Source organism: Pelmatolapia mariae, linkage group LG4 (assembly GCF_036321145.2).
Source record: "Pelmatolapia mariae isolate MD_Pm_ZW linkage group LG4, Pm_UMD_F_2, whole genome shotgun sequence".
In the NCBI taxonomy this organism is placed as follows: domain Eukaryota; kingdom Metazoa; phylum Chordata; class Actinopteri; order Cichliformes; family Cichlidae; genus Pelmatolapia; species Pelmatolapia mariae.
In genome coordinates, this window is record NC_086230.1 from 12,102,047 (window position 1) to 12,121,693 (window position 19,647).

The 19,647-nt window shown below is 42.5% G+C and overlaps 1 protein-coding gene across 2 annotated transcripts in view; it reads right to left on the reverse strand.

Moving 5' to 3' along the window:
- Nucleotides 1-72: 72 nt before the first annotated feature.
- The window catches only part of llgl1 (LLGL scribble cell polarity complex component 1), a 33,939-nt gene continuing 14,364 nt past the window's right edge, over nt 73-19,647 (reverse strand). Inside the window, exons 3-24 of one of the 2 annotated variants that reach the window (XM_063471474.1) lie at nt 17,599-17,680; nt 17,305-17,465; nt 17,004-17,150; nt 13,976-14,138; nt 13,726-13,861; nt 12,743-12,797; nt 11,452-11,606; nt 11,136-11,356; nt 10,417-10,484; nt 8,569-8,746; nt 7,099-7,203; nt 6,553-6,845; nt 6,253-6,403; nt 6,030-6,168; nt 5,545-5,858; nt 5,208-5,399; nt 5,043-5,115; nt 4,679-4,793; nt 4,148-4,212; nt 3,179-3,314; nt 3,021-3,100; nt 73-1,925 (exon numbers count right to left, since the gene is read on the reverse strand). In XM_063471474.1, the coding sequence (XP_063327544.1) occupies nt 3,025-3,100; nt 3,179-3,314; nt 4,148-4,212; nt 4,679-4,793; nt 5,043-5,115; nt 5,208-5,399; nt 5,545-5,858; nt 6,030-6,168; nt 6,253-6,403; nt 6,553-6,845; nt 7,099-7,203; nt 8,569-8,746; nt 10,417-10,484; nt 11,136-11,356; nt 11,452-11,606; nt 12,743-12,797; nt 13,726-13,861; nt 13,976-14,138; nt 17,004-17,150; nt 17,305-17,465; nt 17,599-17,680 (3,025 nt within the window). In that variant the 3' untranslated portion in view covers nt 73-1,925; nt 3,021-3,024. Of the gene's footprint in view, nt 1,926-3,020; nt 3,104-3,178; nt 3,315-4,147; nt 4,213-4,678; nt 4,794-5,042; nt 5,116-5,207; nt 5,400-5,544; nt 5,859-6,029; nt 6,169-6,252; nt 6,404-6,552; nt 6,846-7,098; nt 7,204-8,568; nt 8,747-10,416; nt 10,485-11,135; nt 11,357-11,451; nt 11,607-12,742; nt 12,798-13,725; nt 13,862-13,975; nt 14,139-17,003; nt 17,151-17,304; nt 17,466-17,598; nt 17,681-19,647 lie in introns of both variants that reach the window. The other variant, XM_063471473.1, reaches the window with a different exon arrangement.

Sequence of the window (19,647 nt, forward strand, 5' to 3'; positions counted from 1 at the left end):
CCTCTTAAGCGCTCTAATAAAGCAGAGGTGATTTGTAAGCACAAACCAAACTTGAGAGTTTGAGTGTAAATAATTTTATTAACATTCAATTCTTCATCAGCCAAACTGCTAAATGACCCGATTAATAAATTCCTACACACGAAACTGGATGACAAAAATAGAAACAGATTCATCTTAAATGTGGAATTAAGAAGGTAAATCGTGCCAGCTGTAGCATGAAAGGGTTAATTATGTGTATCAACCAGTACGCCGAGAGGGGGAAAAAGCTAACATTTTAAAAAGGCATTAACATGACTCCTACCTGCTGAGCTACATTAGTTAGTGGTGATGTGTGTTAAAGCGAGGGAACACTGAGTGGTTTTAAGGTTATGACAGTTTGAAATACTTCCCTCTTTTCTTGTGTGAACCCAGATATAGATGCTGTATACATTTTTTTCTATATACAGTAAAACGTCTTAAAAAAAAAAAAACAAGGGGGGTAAAAATACTAGCAATCAAAGCTCTGTGTGTAACCAACACTACGCAGAATGCACCAACTCAGAGACCCCCCTCCAAAAAAGTAGTCCCACTCCACTTCCACGCTGACTTTGCTTAGCTTGCAACACTTCCCTGAGTCCTGTCCGAAGGTTTCTGCATGCTGCGATGAAGGAGGGTTCAGGAGAGAGACCCATTTTCCACCTTCATCCACATGTTTGAATTATTGACAAAATATATTTTAAAGTTCAAACAGGCTGACACTGCACAGTAACCTCACATCACGTGGCCCCGCTGACGCCCACTGTAGTCGGGGACAGTGATGCCACGGGGGTCCTTTATAAGAGGTGTTAACATGGGGGGGAAAGCAGATGTTCTGCTGCAGTCACTGAACACGAGGATGGTGATTCTGTGTTTATTACCCCTGTGACATCACTGCCCGGCTCTTTAGCAATAAAGATATTTCAAAAGTTAAAAAATAAATCACCAAAATCTGCCCTCTGCCCCAGCTGGTTCCCTTTGTAGTCACAGTATGAATTTTTTAATATTTCCTCACTCCATTCATCAATGAAAATATCTTCACTTTCTCCAAAAGCCATAGAAAAGTTTGCAATACAAAAACACCTCCACTGTCCCACACTCAGCTTTCTCCTCAGTACCCACAGAGTGGAGAGAGCTTCTCAGAGCCTGCTGCCAATTTCAGCGCTGCCTCGACCCCCACAGGAGAAAAAGTCAGCTGCCTTTGTTGGCACCTATAGAGAAATGCTACAACTTTAAGACTCATACTCAAAATACTTCATTTGCTAGTCTGTCTTCAACACTACAGTGCTCTCCTTCAGGCTCTGCTGGACAATCTCGGTTCTTTTTAAACGGGTTATTCACAGGACGCGTCAGGAAGAGCGGTCCATCGCATCCGCTCGTGTGCTGAAGAGATCAAGAAGGGAATTTGGCAACTGCAAAACCTCAGGCTGAGCCTGGCGCGACACAGACTGCAGGTGGAGGGAAAAAAAGTGACCATCGAGTCTCCGTTGTAGACTGTGACGGCTCTTTCCTCGAATACTGAGCTGAAGGGCCGATAACAGATGAACACAAAGAGCTCAAAGACGGACGTTTCAGTTTGAGCTCTTGAAATCAGAACCATCAGCTCCAAGGCCGACCCCCACGCCACACTGTGCCCACTTTGTGTCTCCACATCGGAGGAAACGTCATGTTTCCAAAGGGGTTCCAGAAGAAGACAATGAAGAATTTGTTCTTCCAGCAGGAGGAACCACAACAAGTGTTTTTAACGTTGGATTCTGTGTCTGGAGTAAGACTTTCATCCCAGCTTGTGCCAGGTAAACGAGAGAGTGCAGAGTGCTGGCAGGGGGCTCCACTGTGGGCTGATGGGAGATGTTTGTGGTCCAGCACTGAAATCCAATCCATCACGACCACCTGAGCCCCTCCCTGTAATACTGAAATAAACAAATACATAATTACAAGCAAATTCACAATAAATTGGCTCAACTAACAAACCAAACACACAACACATTGAGCTCCATGAAGCTAACTCCTAATTCAGAACAAGCTAATGACACACAAGGGGAAAAAAAAAAAAAAAAAAAAAAAAAAAAAAAAAAAAGAGCAGCCGTCTCACATCCACAAAAGAAGAAAAGATTTTCAAATGTTTACTTGTCTAATGTTTTTGTCTGTGTACACCGCAACACGTGCTTTCCAATGATTTATCAGTTATTTGCTGTAATATCTGAAACAGACTGCAACTGAATGGGGTCACGTTGGCAATTACATGCAGAGTAACGCCGTCTTATGGCAACATTATAGCAGTTTTCAGTCACATTGTTAGTACGACTGACAATCTTGCTTTGCACAAAACAAAAAAAAAACTGAAGTCATATTTATTTTGGGAGGGGTGGGGTGACGACAGATATTGAGTTTCCTTTGTCAAATCTGTGCAAAGATATTTTTTTTTGAGCACCACAAGAGGGAAGCAGAGACTTAAAATAAATACTATCCTGTCATAAATAATAACCTTATAATCTAACTCAAGTAAACAAGCTCTTATTTGTGAAACCCCAGTGTCTTAAGGAAACCCGTTGAGGACACTCGTGTTGGTCACAGCTGCAGAAAATCTGATTGATGTGAAGTAAAAGTTGCAAATGTTTGAAATAATAACCAGAACAGTGAGGGAAAAAAAAGGAAAAAAAAGGAGAAAAAAAAAAAGTTCCTGAGCCTGTTCCGCGTACTTTATAATGACAGTAACCAAAAATACTGAGCTACAGCTTGAAGCTTCAGTGCGCCTCGGTGCAAAGGTTTTCAGCTCGACTGGCTTTCAGAGACACATAGTTTGGGTGGAAACAGTGTGGACAGCTCGTTATTGGAATGCAGCGCTCAGACAGAGCAGCTCTTTGAAGTTTGCACAGTCTGGATGCGCTCCATTAGAAACAGGTGTGTGTGTGTGTGCGCGCGTGTGTGCGTGTGTGTCCACTCGCTCTGATACCCTCACCGTAGAGGTGGATGGGCTATCAGGTTAATAAACCAATGTTTCTCACCTGTTCAGTTGATGAGGATGCCAGTCGATCGTCCTTCCTCTTCTTTGATATTCTTCAGGTTATTTTCTGCCTCGTCCACACTTCTGTAGCATAGATACGCAAATTATTTATCGTCTTTGCCGATAATACGTTTAATAAGTGTGTGTGTGTGTACCTACGTTAGGAAATCCCTGACGTCTTCCACGGTGAGTTCTGCTGTCGAGTCGAGGGTGAGGTCAGCACAGCTAAGGGGGGAGTCCAGTGGGGTGTCCAGGATTGGTGAGGACAAGCAGCTGGGAGGCTCTTCTGTTTGCCCTGCAAGGGACAAATCCAGAGATTCATCTACATCTGATAGAGAGTGACAGAGAGTGACTGATTGGTCCCCCCAGAAAACAAATGATTTAAATATGGCTAACAGATTGATATTTATAAAGCACTTTACTGTATTCTGTAGACTTGTAACCACAAGCCACATCTGAACAGCCGGAAACAAACCACCACCACTCCCTCCTCCAATAACTTGCTCATTATTGTGTGTTGAGCTGGACTTTACTGTTTTCTCCTCATTAGAAATATTTGCATGTGATCCAAACATTTAAACATCTGCGCCCTGCTACACTGTCTCAAGACACTGGAGCTGCTCTGATGTGCCAAAATTGACATTGGGGCAATTTTTACTGTCTTTGTACAAGACAACAATGTATCATAATCCAGGATGTAACCTTTTTATTTGAATATTTTTACATTTCTGACAGAAAGATAATGTTTTGGTGCCTGCGTGTAAAGTTCTTAATGACCTAGTCCCAGGTGAAAGGCCTGCTGGTCTCCACAGCAACCACAGTTTCCTGCTGTGGAAGGTGGTTTTGGATAGGAGAGGCGAGTGGGGCATACTGAATGGTTACCGTGGAGACCAGAGGGGGGACCCCTGCCAAGGCGCGGTCAGGGTTGTAAGAAGTTTACAGAAAGGAGAGAGAGTGATGAAGAGGGAGAATAAGCGAGAGGAGAAAGAAAAAAAAAAGGGAGAGAAGGGCAGGAGGAAGAAGAGAGTGTGTGTGTGTGTGTGTGTGTGTGTGTGTGTGTGTGTGTGTGTGTGTGTGTGTGTGTGTGTGTGTGTGTGTGTGTGTGTGTGTGTGTGTCTCCAGACCTACCCTCAGCCTGACCCATCTGGTTCTTGTGGGTTCCATTGGCCTGAGGCTGCACTGTCGTACCATCGCTGTGGACACACACACAAGCATGCACCATTTACTTTGGCAGTCGATGGAATAATACAGCAATAACAATAAAATTATCATTTCTTTGGTTTCACATGAGAAATCATAATGAACAGTCACAGCTTAGTGGTTTTCAGTGCGGTGTCCAGAGACCTCCCAGGGACTTACACTGGTCCTGGGAAATGTTGCAAATCAGTAACAATGACACTAAATTTTTTTTATTATTTATGATATATTTATTAGCACGTATATTCTGATAAAGGATTAATCCATATAGCCAACCCTAGTTTAACTGGATCCTCAGATCTAGAACCAAATTTCAGCAAAGAAGGATCTGCTTCCCTTTCACCTTTTCATAACACACCTGTTAAAGTTTTGAACATATTCGCTCATAATCACAGAGTAAAAGCAGCCTGAGATTTAATGATGCTTACAATCGGAGTGTGTGTGTGTGTGTGTGTGTGTTACCTGGTGGGTGTGGGCTCTAATGGTCGGTCGAGCTGAACGAAGCAGAGCGGTTCAGTGAGGACCTTGGCAGAGAGAGAGAACCTCTCGTATTCTGAAGGAGAGATCAGGTAAAACCCTGCAGAGCAGAACATTTTTTTATATTAGTGAGTGAAAACATCCTTTTACTCATACGCTGACCTTTCTGAACATACATAGCTTTCATTTTATGTTGCCTCCACATTTAATTTAATTTTTTTCTCATGTGTGTGTATCAGAGACAAGGCAAATGTTATCGTGATGAAAAATAACGAAAGAAATCCCACTGTGCTCTTTAGGTGTCTTGAAATAACTTCTTTCACTTTAAATTCCAGCATATTCTTCTCACCCTGTCCATTCTTGGTAAAGACACATGATGCAATGCCACTGATGTCTTCCTTACGGATGCAGTCATAACGCACCTGAGGACACATAAAACACAGTTATGACTCACAAAAACACATTTGAAAGCACACACTGCTGTCAAGCTCTTGATCAAACCCTGAGGCTGTACCTGTGGTCGGAGGGCAGGAATGCTAAAGAGGTGCATGTCCCCGAGGTTGGTCAGACAGACGAGTGTGTGTTCGCTGTAATCCTCCTGAGCTGTGGAGCTGAAGACCACCATGGCAACCTTCCTCACCCGACAGCCTTCATGTGCAGTCAGCTTAAACTTCGTCTTAGCGCTGACTTTGGGAAGAGAGAACACCTGGAATTGAGCAGAGGAGGAAGAAAGGTAAGATTTAAAACGATATACGAGTAACAGACCGCTTTTTAAGCCCAGATCCATTACAAACTTAAAAAAAATGACAATAAAAATGCAAATACTTTGTGAGGTTGTTTCCAGACTATACCTTGAGCTGCTCCTCCGAGGCGATCAGGACAGAGTGAGCGTTGGTCATATCAGGCGCGATGGCGAGGTCTTGAGAGGCTTCGTACGGGTCTGGTAAAGGTTTCCCCCGACCGTCCAGCACGCAGATCGACACCACAGGCGCTCTGTGCATCAGCTGAATCTCTTTACCCAACACTGCCTCCACGCACACACTGCTCTCACTCGCACCGCCACGCTCACACACTCGCCCTGAACCCACACCGGGCACCTCCAGAGCGTAGGCGTACACACTGCCCGAGTTGGTGCCTGCCCATAGCGTGGGGCCGTGATGTGTGCCTAAGTAAGACCGAGCGTGTTGTTAGCGCGGCAGAAACGATAAACGACAACCTTCCTTATCTCAATCCTGACATTTTCTCCAACAAACAAATGCAGTTCAAACAGTTTAAGTTAAAAAAGTGAATGAAGTAAAGACAGAGTGGAAATTTCTTGAAAAGTAAGTAAACGCACCATCACGCAGAAATGTGTCTGCAAAGCAGACGCACCGGACCACTCCAGAGAGCGAGTCATCTGCTGACCGCGGCTCTATCCGCCTCTGCACCGGAGCTACTTCCTCCTGCTCCGCTAGAGCAGCATTTGCCTCTTGAACCTATACACACATACAATACATAGTATAAATAGTATAAACAGTGTTCTCTTTGGACAGTTTACTCTCAGACACACAGTCTCTCACCTTGCTGGTGGGCGTAGTGATGGTGCGTTTCTTTCCTGAAACCCTGCTTTTGCGGATGCGTCTGAAGCTCTGTCGTAGGGACTTCTTCAAGGACTTGACTCTTGACAGGGGACCCTCCATTGCTAAGGAGTCATTAGGGTGTAAGGTACACCTAGGAGAGCATAAAGAGCACCAGAATGAATGTAAAGTCAGCGGGGAAATGGGTTAAGCAGGGACTAAGTATATCTTCATTATCCCAAAAAAAGTCAGGCTTTGCCCGATAACCAAAGAATACAAATCACATGACTGTGTGCGCCTAACCTTGCCAGCACAGCATTTCGTCTGTGGTAGTCAAAAAGGCCAAATCCATGACTCGTCCCAAAGGCGATCAGGTTCCACTCGGCATGCAGTGCCACTGCCGTCACAGAGGCCGGGGGCAAGCACTGCACCACCACCAGCGGCTGAAAGCCCGGGGGGAAAGGTGCGGGTTTAGAGCGCGGTTCCAGCCTGTCGTGGCCCTTCCAGGTGAAGCCCTCCCTGTCGTACAGCAGATCAACCACTGACACGTCGACCAAGTGGTCCGAACGTTCATCACTCAGACCCAGCACGATCACCTAGAAACAGTACAGAAACACTGTGGCTCATTTTGGGGGGTTTTCAAGCAATTCAATTTTATTTACATATATCCCCAATTCACAATAATAAAAAGAAATAAACCAACAATCACACAACGCCCTATAAGCAAACACTTGGAAAATGGCTAAAATTAGATTTCAGTTTTTCTATGATATAATTAATGAAACAAACTTACTTAATGTTGGTTTTATTTTTTTTAATAACTTGTGACAGTGTGTTTTTGATCTTCACCTGTCCGGCGGTTCCGGCCACCACCAGCTTGTTGCTGTACTTGCACAGACTTATCTTCTGGATGCCAAGCCTGGGGTCGTCACTGTAGGGGTCAAAACAGCCCACCTAAACACACATACACATTGGATTTAATTCATTTGAATATAAAACCACTTTCTTGTAAGTTGTTAACATTAAACTATTTTGAATACTTTGCCTTTCTAGATGATCAAAGCAAAACTGAACTATGCAGTGAGTGACACTAAGCCACGCAAACTTACAGGAGTACGCTGAAGATTACTTCCCACACACTTCAAGTTCATCATAAATATCCCCATGGAAAAGATACGTGCTAGGTAGTGAGCTGCAAATCAGTTAATGAAATGTACCTATGTCAGGAATTATCTTATAAACTCTACCTGACTTCACAAGCAGACCTTTTTTGAAAACTTGTAAAAACTGCATCATCAGTCTAAAACATTTTGTCTTAATGGCCCAATTACAAATTTAGTTTAATGGCAAAATGCCCTCCTGATGGTTTCCTCCTCCTTTAAAGGCCTCTCTCCTCTTACTATCAACCAAATGCCAGGACAGTCCCTACTTTACCCTGATACAGTCTCTGCAAATGCGCATTAATCTGTCCGTCACACACGCACACAGTAGGAATCCCTCTCACATTGGAGTTTTGTCTTAGCAAAACAAGGAGTAAGAGAAGCTTGTCACACACACACACACACACACACACAGCAGAAAGAGTGGGATGATGGGTCTGGTTTTCATTACAGAGGAGAAAAAAGGGAAAGGCTCTGCATCCCATATGAGGGCCACATTCCTGAACATGCAGCTCTGTTACCACAGGATACACGAGGAGATGTGTTTGTAAGGCAGTTAAAGAGCGAAGAGGAAGAAAAGAAGTGAGCAGAAGGAACTTGCCATTCTGTGTATCTGCATGTACAAATACTTAATCTATTTTCTACTGGTGTGATGCCTCTATTTTTTTTCTCCATTCATATCAAATCCCAGATATAATGTACTCTTATCCTGATCACATGCCCGAGCACTGAGAAACATTTCTGACTGTAGAAACAGTTCCTTTAAAATCTCCCGTCTCCGTTTCCTGACTAATGAAGCCAAACAGCTCAGCCAGATTCCCCTTGACACAAAATTCTGCCTCCAGACTGTGAATCACTTCATTTGAATGTATTTCTGCGCAGAAAACTGTCCATTAAACCAGAAACAGACTGCGGTTTACGCTGGAGTCGAGTTTTAATAAGAGGAACAATGGGGTGGGTCAGTCTCAAATCCAAACACATGAAAACAATCAGAAAATTAGGGCCACAGATGCAGCATTACAGGGCTGCATGTGTGCGAAAGACAGATTGCTTTTATTCCCTCAGCTTGTAAAACCAGACCCTGTGTCTGAACTCTGAGGAGAGACCTATATTTATGTCCATTTCACCTCCTTTCGTGAAAAGCCTCGTTGCTTCTCACCTTCCTGAACGGAGGCCATTCTTCCTCCTCTTGCTGCATATCGGGGTCGTTGCTGGGGTCCTGCGGGTCATCGCTAGGGTCGCAGTCAGTGTGGAAGACGTTGGCTGTGCTGAGTTTGTACAGCGGAGTGAGGGCGACACCCGAAGCATCCCAGAATCGCACCGTGCCATCCTCATGGCTGTAATCACAACAGATTTAAAATAAATAACAATCACAGAGAATTCAACAACTGCTCCCTTTAACAGCCATCTATAACAGCCAGTAACCAGTTTAAACTATTAGTCTATTATGTCCAGCTAGTCAGGTGCCATGTTCAAAGTGATGTTGGTGCATCAAGACAGCAATAAAAAGGCAATAAGATAGCATATTCACCTGATTCTATCAGTTTATGACTGAATGGGATCACGTGATAACGTGGCGATTGACTGGGAAAAGCTGGCATAGAAATGACTACATAAGTTGCCGTGTTCGTACAGAGACATTCAAATTATGGGTCAGTCACACTGCAGTAAAAATTAAATGGCAACCTTATTATTACTAGTGAAAAAAATTATTTAAAAAAATAAAAATCTGTGTCTGCTCAACGACTGAATTTGTTCCACTTTTACTGGCTGGATACGTAGTTGCTACTTTTCAGGTTGCCTGGTATGGCAGTTAAAGCACTCGTGGTCTGACTTGAATCGATTGGAATCACTCTCAGACTGACTGGCAAAAGTTTGCAAATAATCACCATCCAATTTATAAATGCAGACAGACTGCCAACACATTGCAGTCAGTCAGAGAAAATCCTCCACACGTAGTGGTACAGTTGTTGCAGAATAACACAAGCACTCAGCAACTTGCTTTTATATAGGAACATAACCAAAATACAACCAGCTGAGTCGAGTACCCTGCAGCAAAGCAGCGCAGCCCAGACGAGTTGCACTCATTAATGCAGAATCAAATTGATCGCAACATGTTGGCAATCCTTCCGTGCTTGTAAATTGGGCAGCATTTATTTGATTGCCTTCACCAAACTGTATGAGAGTGACTGCAGTCAGTCCCAGTCAGAGCAGGATGGTTTGCAGACATGTTATTTCTCAACGACCTGTGCAATCACCTTGCAATCCAAAAAAGTCACCCAGAGATTGAGGGTGTTGCAAGCTCAACCTCTGAGTGACCAGCTGGTCACTATGCTAAACAAACTTGCAAGTAATAATTTCCTTTTTAATTCTGAATTTTAGGTCGCTATATAAAATGTTTTAATAGACACAATAACCAATTTATCGACTACCCACTTCAACAGTTAGTTATACTTTTAGCTAGCTATTCAAACCTGTCACTTTCCGACCAAGTTTTTAAAATGATATAAGTGTTTATCTGCTGCAATCCATTGCTTTTAGTTAACTCATCTTTGGTGATGGAAACAAGTTCCTGTACTTTAAACAATGGAGAGAAACACAAAGGACAAAGAAAGAGAAAAACAAGGATAACATCAGTCAGGATGTTGCTAACAAAACTAACAGCAGCATCAAAATTCTCCTCCTGCTTTCACGTTATTCTCAGTTTTCAAATTGTCTTTAAACCACTTACTTCTATTACATAACTCTTCTTATTGCACTTTGGGCCAATACAAGCTCTGCCAAGTGTGCAGTTGGCAACACCAACAGTTTCACGGGATTTCCCCTTCACCATTTTTTTGAATGCAGGATATCCTTTCTTCACGCTGCTTTTAGTGACCTAATCTTACTAGAAAGCATCAGATTTACGTTGTGGGAAAAAACAAGAGAACTGAATTCACTTGCAGGGTAGACATGTGCAAAGAGAGTGTGTGTGTGTGTGTGTGTGTGTGTGTGTGTGTATAAATACCCTGTCAATAGCAGCTCTTGTTGTTTAGGTGGAGGTGCCAGATTTTTCCCACCACATATCGGCCAGCTCTGTACAAACAAACAAACAATAAATAAATAATAATTCTGAACCAAGCTAGGACTCATCATTTTTCACATCAACATATTTTCTCATGAACTTGTCTTAAAAGTTAGAGCAGAAAAATGTACCACAGAGATTCACACTCTGATAAAGCATCTGCCAATCTGATTTGGCCTCACATAGACAAACAAAGAGCCATGATGAAGAGCGTAACAGCTGTGTGTCCGTGTGTGTTGCTAATCTCCCACTGATCGCACAACCGATCTAAGCCACAAAGCTTTTCAAAAGCCTTTAACTGTCTACACCTGCTCTTAAAGCTCACACGCTACCAGTGGCTCATGGTTACATTCTTGTTTATTTCCTCTTCTCATTGCTGGGCTGAGAGCCTGTGACTTATTACTTCCATTTACATGCAAATAGCCTCATCTGATCAACTTACAACTGTTCTTTCATACAGACGCCTTTGAGATTTGAAACAAGCTATTTTAATATAAATCCAAATAAAACGTCAGCTGATGGGTCAGACTTTGTCTAAGGTGTTTTCAGGTTAAGCCTCTTATGAGGATCTCGGATTTCCTGCGACTGAATATCCCGTACTGCCATGTATAAACCAATTTGCTAAATAATCCTGTCATTCACAGTGCCAATGAGCTTCTTACCCTGTGTGTGTGCTGCCGGCTTTGCTGTGCTTTGCCAGCGTTGACCAGCCTCTCCCAGAGTTTAGGAGGGACGCTGGAGATGTGGCAGGAGCAGGTGATGGCTGACGAGTGAAGAGGAGCAAGATAGGGAGTGGGCATAGAGGGCCATCCGGGGGTCTGGAGGTCAATTACAACCAGTTCTTCTTCTAGTAACACCACTAAAGCAGATGGCTCATCAAACTCTATAAGAAGAAAAGATCACACAGGGGATAAAGGATTGATACTCGTGAAAATGTTACGTTACATACACCATCTTTAACGCAGGTCAGATTCTGACCTCTCTCTTGCTCCACACTGTGGACGGTGAAGAAATCAATCACTCGAGATGTGAAGTCGAGGGTGACGTGGTCTTTGTCCTGCTGGATCGTTAGACAGTGGCGGTCACCATAACTGGCTCTGGGCATCCCTCCACTGTATAAAAGCACTGGAGGACTACAATGAGAAACACAGATTAGCTACTTTTCTACCTCCCAATTTTCTGTCTGGTTTCTATTTTCACTCTGCATCACTGCATTCTGTTACATTTACTTGCAAACAAAAAGATAACTTCTCTCTTTATTATGTTTTAATAGTATTTTTCTCACCACAGATAATAGTTACATGATGTGGTAAATTATACCTTTTAGATTTACAAAACTAGGAAAATAATCAGCAATTGCATAAATATAGGGATGCAAAAGAAAAGACCAATAAAAATAAAATGAAAATGAATCTGAGAAAACACTAGAAAAAAAGAGTCATAAGTGAAAATTTGCCAGCGCTGATTCCAAATGACCTGTTTGATAGAAGGACTCAAACATAGGCTACGTTCACACTGCAGGCGAAAGCGCATCAAATCCGATTTTTTTGACCCTATGTGACCCATATCCGATCATGGTGTGTGAACGGCACAAATCCGATATTTTCAAATCCGATCTGGGTCACTTTCGTATGTGGTACTGAATCCGACACATATCTGATGTTTAGAAAGCGACTGCTGTTTGAACGGTCATGTCGCATTAAATCCGTCTTTTACGTCACTGACACGAGACAGACGCCAATTATTAACGCCGGAGAAGACATCGCAAATGCTTCCTGGCCATCCTGTGTAGATGTCAGTGAAACTGTTGGGAAGACAACGTTGGAGAAACGTGAACATTTTATTTGTACTGTATAATCTGCAGATTCTGATCGAAATCTGCAACTATCCTTTGAAGCACCGCTCCTCTAAAACAGCAATAAGGATAATTATTAGGTTATCTACATTATTATGTAAATAACAAAATAACTTAAAGCAAAAATTGGGAAACATAAAGTCCGAAGTCTTTATATTAAGGGCCATCAGTCAAACAATATTGTTTGCTCTGGGTCTAAACAGAGCGCGTTGTGTGTGACGTCTTCTTTTGCGCATGCGGGCCGCTTTGAGCGTTCACACTAGAGAGCGTTTGCTGTCGCATTTTATTTGTAGTGTGAACAAGCAGACAAGAAAATCGGATTTGATCAAAAAATCGGAATTGAGCATTAAGACCTGCAGTGTGAACGTAGCCATACTTTAACAGGAAGGTTGCAAAACGAGGTTTAACACTCACCCTGCTTGTGTTGTCCTCCACAGGATTTTGCTGATGGCTTTACAGGGAAATGGACCTGTGATAGACAATTACAAAAGAAAGAAGAAAAAGAAGACTATTAAAAGCTACCAGAGATCCTTTTTAGTCCAAGAGAGGGCAAATGAAAGGGGCCGTCTGTTAGACAGCACTCAGGGTAATCCACGGGAATATTAAATAATTTACAGCCAACACAGAGAGAAACCGTGTACGCACTAGTAGCGGTCTGTTCTTAACATATTATCAAATCTTAAGCAGCAAAATCATTACAGAATCCACCACAACTCGAGGAAGCTGTACCCTGGCGCAGAATGAATGCATGCTGGAAGATTTTCCCCGGGAACAGAAAGTCCCATGCTCAGAGTCCTGATGACTTCTGAAACACTTTCCAGGAAGGGTTCTTCCGAGTTCATAACTGTAATAGAAGTACGGATTCAGCATTCACACCAAAAGTAATTTAGGTGCAAAGTTCTCTCAGGTTCTCTTTAAAGTGAACTAAGTTTTAGTCCATTTTATTTCAATGCTTCTGTTACTACGGGAAAAATAAAATGGTAAGCATGAAAAGTCTCTATGTGGTTTGTGGCTCTTCATCTAATCTCTACACACGTCTGCAGTGTGGTATAGAGAATTAACTAAGATGCAGAACAGAGTTTTATCACGTTAGAGCTCATTACTGAACAAAAGTTAAATGCTTTAGAAATGTTTATGATCATAAAAGAAATGTAAAATGACAGGTAAAAAGATTCTGAAAACAATTTGCATGACTGGGAAAAATGCATCTAACACAGCCTCTGTTTGGAAGCACAGCAAGCTCTCAGCTGAAGCACTTATTCTCATCACTGTGGAGTCCACTGTCCATCACTGGATTCCACTCTGTCCTCCAGACCTGAGAATGTTTCACTCCTACACTTGAAATGCAAATGTGTGGAGTGTGTGACATGTGATGTATGCATGTGTGTATTTCTCACCGTAGGGGATAGTGGAGGACACTGGCTGGTGATTGCAGGTGTTGCCACTGGTAACAGCCCAAACTGAATAGCCTCCATCGTTATGGGAACAGACAAATAAGTTTCCAGAGCGTTCCCATACCAGACTCTCCAGTTGCTGAGGGGAGGGTCATAGACACAAAGACACACAGTCATCACTGCAGGTCATCTAGCTATAACATCACCCTGAAAACTGGAAGCAAGAACAATGAGCACCAACTGTAACAGGTACCTGTTTGCCCAGGAAGAGCTGCTCAGCGTGACGAGTGCTCAGATCCCATAGGACCACCAGGCCTCGGCTGTAGCCAATCAGAATCTTCCCTGACTGTTGAGGGTGTTCCTGAAGAGCTTCCACCGGCCCCAGAGATTTCCCACATCTGTAGTCATCTGGCAGACTGGGAAAATGAAAACAAACATTATCCATTATCCCACATCTGTAGCTTCCCGCTTCACTGTGATCCACAAGGCCATAAATTACATTTATCTACACATCCTAACGAGGTCAGACATCTGTCTGATGAAACAATTATCCAATGATACGAGAGATACAAGAGGACAGAGTCACCTGGTTCCATGCGAGAGAAATTCTGTGTTTTGGTCACACTGTACAGACACAGTAAACAGCTGAGTTTGAAAAACAAAACAACAACAACTACATCCTCAAACTGGTTTAGTGTTTGTTATCATCTGAAATTATGGTGTGTGGAGAGAGGGGGTAAATAATGCAGTACACATACGGCGCAACAGAGTTTCGGAAACAGTGCAAGGAGAATTATACAAAATGTTGAAGTTACTGCTGCAAATACACAAAGCTGTTCTTTGCACCGAAACACCCCAAAGCAAAAGTGCTAAAACATGTATAATCAGCACAGAGCAAAGACCCAAGTTGCTGAAGTTTGAGAACAAGACATTCCTCTGAGCCAGAGCAGGAATGTAGAGCAGGACACACCCTTGAGATGTCAGAGGATTCCCTAAGCGAAGGAAGAAGAAAGGAGACTAAACAGCCAAGACAGAGAGAGAAAATGAAGTGATAAAGAAAGAAAGTACTGCAGCTTTATGGACTTTAATGCAGATGAAACACAAGCATCAATGAACAGCAGCGCCGGGTGAAGTGTACATACACACACACACACACACACACACACACACACACACACATATATATATATAACTTCTGTCTGCTGTTGTAGGCTTCACTGAGGAAGATCCTCTCCGGAAGCACAGCGGCAGAAACATTCCCAACAAAGCATTCCATTGTCTCTGTCGCCCTGTTCATAAGTATTTTTAGGGAATCCAGCATCCTGCCATAGAGTCCTAGAGATGATCCTATGTACGCTTGTGTGTGTGTGTGTGTTGAAACACTTCCCCAACCGGAATACTGTGTTTTGGCATTTGGTACAAAGCTTTACTGTCTAAAACCTCCCCTCCTTTGCGCACAAACACACTCACACACACACACACACACACACACACACACACACACACGCACGCCTGCCTTATCAGCGCCCTCGTTAGGCTTCAGTTCTGCTTACTTCCCTCGACAAGCCCGGTTAATGAGGGGTTTGGCCAAGCAGTCACACAGTCACAGCAGAATGAAAAAGAAACAACAGTAGCACTGATACACAGCCAGTGTGGCAGCACAGCAAAGCTCAAGCACGAACCACAAAGCAGTCTGTGGTATGTAGGGAGGCAAAAAAAAAAAAATCACATTTGTTTTCTGTCAGATATCATACAACATTCTGCATTTCTGTTCTTCTATGATAACAATTGAATTCCTTTACATGTGTGATGATCTGTGTTTGTGCTCCACTCGCACTTTGTTTTGTTCTAGTTCACTGCTGAGCTCTCACATCACTGCACACCACTGCTTGCCACAGTGAGGCTTCACCATCATTAAGAGGGAGGGGGTAAAAACACCTTACAAATAACAGCCCTGCAGTAACATAGCCATCTTTCAAGTGTCTGTATATCTAGTTAACACTGCTTTGTTAGCGATTTCCTTTGCAGCCTTTACAACTGATGTCATGGTGCAACCCCCAGTCTGAAACAAGGCGTTTTTAGCTTTTCTTTAAGGCCACCCTTCCTCTAAACCTTTCTAATTCTAATGGTTGGCTGCCATTAGCATAGAGAAGGTTTTCATCAGCAGGTGGTTGGAGCTACTGTGCTCACGGCCACAGCCTGAGAGGACCAATATTAACGTTATTCCCCTCACTCTGATATCTTAGACAAAAGAGAAAAAAAAAAAAAACACCACAAAAATGAGGCTCAACTTTGGCCATATTTAATACCACTGTAATAATATTTATATGGCAGAAAATGAAGAATTAAAGCTCAAGACCCTCACACATAATTAAAGAAGGTTTTCTAATCTGGTTTAAAACAAACAAACAAAAAATCCATTATGTGACATTACCTTTGTTCAAATGAACTCTAACACACAGAAACTTCCTATGTGAAAACAAAAGCACTGAAGGGAAAAAACACAAGTACATTTTTAATAAGCTTCACAGAACATGTCTGTCAAAAATTGTGCAAGTGAGTTACCGGAACAAAGCTAAAATTAGGTGATAGGCTGCTTTGTTAGGTCAACTTTACTGTCATGACTTCATACTGCTTCTATTTTATTGTACTGTATTTGATCATTTTATTCTGCAAGTAAAAGCAGCACCTACCTCACCCACCAAAAAGCAGCCATATCTTCATCTTTAGTGCTCCTCACTCACACTAAGGTGTGTAATTATTTTTTTGACATGATATAAAACATCTGACAGCGTTTAATGGAGCCTGAACCCAGTGAACCTGACCTGCCTGCTGCTGCTAGGGTCAGTGGGGATATTTGTATCTGCACGCATGTGTGTGAGCTGCTCAGCTGGAGCTGTGAGTAGAGGAAGCTGGAGTGTTTAATGTTTACAGGAACGCTCACTGTGATGGAGGACGGAGAAGAGTGGAGAACAAGGATGGTGAAGAAAAGTCAATAAAAGATTTAAGCATGTGAAGCTATTTACAAGGATAATTTGATATTCTGCAATAAATGTTTGCAATATAAAAAAAATATAACCCTTCCACATGTGTTGACAGTTAGACAATATGGCAATTTATTCCATTCCAACATCAGCTTAGCTGGTGTATCCACCAGATCCTTTAGTTTAACAGTGCAATTTAACGACAAATATACAGATTTATTGCTTGATCTGTACTTGGGTTGTCTCTTTGTTCATGTTTTTTTTGTATTAATTCCTTCTTTTGTGTAACAATCTCACCTGTGTGTGATCTGATCCTGGAGCAGTGTCTGGTTATCTTTCAGCGAGAGGCTGGGCACCTCTAGGAAGTAGACGCCTCCTCCCTCTGTTCCAACGCAGAGGAGATCACATGACTTCAGCAAGAGGAGGACAGTCACCCGAGTGGCACTGAGAGAAAGGAAATTAGGAAAATTTATGATACTCAAAATTCTAACAGGCACAACCAACAACAAGTTGGGGTGTGAAAGAAGGTGAGACAAGATTACAGACTTTCAAAAGTTCCCAATTTTCATTCAGGTTTCTGTAAAGAGGACTCGTGTACCTGCAGCTCTCGATGCCAGGTCTGCCGGGCAGACTGTAGGTGTTCACTTCCTGTAGAGAAACCACGCCCTCTTTCTTAACCCCACCGACCTCTCTCAGGGGTCCGGCCACCAGCTCCCACAGGTGGATCGTGTTGTCATCCAACAGTGACAGCAGACGACCCTTGGGAGAAAAGAATTAATATACGATGTGTGCCATGATTCACTGCCGAAACCTTAACTTAATTTTTAATGTTTTGGAGGTTTTTTGGTTTTTTTTAAACATTTTTAAACATTCAGGAGAAAATTGACCTCACCTGTCCAGGCAGGAAGTGGATTTGTGTGACAGCAGTGGTGTCTTTGTGCAGACCTGTGAACTCCACACCAGGCGCCCCATAGCTGCAGGTATCTCGTTAAAGAAATACACAACTTGGCATTCAGACATTTAGACTGTGCAACGACAAGAGCAGTGGGCTAAAGTTAAGATGTCACAAGCAGCAGGCATACTTACTGTCTAGAGCTACAGACATGTGATAAAAGGAGGAAAAAAAACAGATTGGAAGGAGGGAATCTCTGTTCTTCTGTATAATTTGTGTCCACTACTCCCTTTAAAGAGAAGATTCACTGCAAATTAATAAATGTTTGGAACAATGGTCCTTCATCCCTCCAGAGACGTGCACTGAGGCTGTTCTGGCTGCACACCTTACCAAGACACTTTATATGCTACAAGTTTTCACCTTAATCAAAACTAAACTTTCTGCTTCCACCAGTCAGTAAAGTTGCATTTTACCTCTTTGTCATTCCAGGCTTGGCTTTTTCCATGTATAATGTTTTTCTTTTAGACCAGGAGAGTCAAACATATTGCCAGAGGGTCCCGGCTGCTCCCTGGTCTTTCAAAAATATGGTCAAACGGAGGAGGACAAAATTTGAACCTTTAACTGCAATTTCATCAGTCTTACAATCGTCTTGCTGACAAGGACATAACCCATGGCGTGTCATTGCATAAAAGACAAATTGTCATCATTTTATTTTTTGTGTTCAAACTCATAGAAAAATCAGAAAATTACATTTTTTCAGTATCCTGAGATATCACATTATAGAGAAGATGCCTCTGGCCACAGCTGGTGCAGCAAGAAGACATAATATAATTTCTGCAGGCAAAAAACTTGCATGAATTATTAGACACTAAGTGGTCTCAGCAGAGAGATGGGCAAAAGTACATTTTATTTTTTAAGTCAATGGCTAGTTATACACACGAAGAACACTCCTAAAACACAGCTTGAGAGGTTTAAAAACATAAACCTGGATATATCGGCCTCTCTGTCACATGCCGTGTTTTCCATTTAATGCAGTTACCAACAATCCCTTAACAAATTAACATTCCTGTTTAAAATATCACTCTTTTACTCCTTCCTATTTCCCTGCACATCAGTATAACACTGTGCACCAAGCGTGGCGCCAACTCTGCCAGGGCAAGCAATTAGACTCCCGTCATGGTTTAAAAATATGCGTGACTGGTACGGAACACCAGTGCTGTTAAAAGAAGATAACCAAACTGTGGATATTTTTAGTTTTTCAGAAAGGTCACGAGGTAGAGGGGACCATAACATAGCCGTCCGTGTCCTCCTGTCTGTTTAGATGCATATGTTCTGTAACAAAATTCAGCGGTCTCAGATATTACAAGACAACGTGAATACACAAAACAAACACGGCACAAAAAAAGATGCACGTACACACCAGCAGGCAGAGGGGAGTACCTTAAAGTATCTCACTTTACTTTATTTAAAAAAAAAAAAAAAAAAAAGCATAAAAACAAAAACACAAAGAAACCAAACAAACAAAACTAGTGAGTAAGAGGACAGAGTGCTATAATTCTGAGCTGTAAACTAGACGCACACAGTTTAGGTGTAATAGAGGGGAGGAATTAGAACACTATAACAAAGCTCATAGCAATTACCAAAACCAGATGACGCAGATGCCTGAAACCACCACTGTGTATATATATGTATGTCTGAGCGTGTGTGTAATCAGCGGCAATCTCCGCAGTCACCCCTTTGTTAGCCCAGGAAATGAAGCCGAGCTGATAAAATAAAGATTACTCTCAAGATCTATGACGACAACTGCACTAAATAGGACTAAATTGTGAGTTAGCGCGCATACACACACCCCCCTCACTAGAAGCTGCACACATATACACACACACACACACACACACACACACACACACACACACACACACACACACACACGCGTGCTTGGAAGCAATATCGACACACTTCAGCACACTGCTTACATAAGCCTGTAGGAATGTGGATTAAAAATGCAGAAAAATAAGAGGAAATCTGGGGAGAGCATGTTTGTATTCT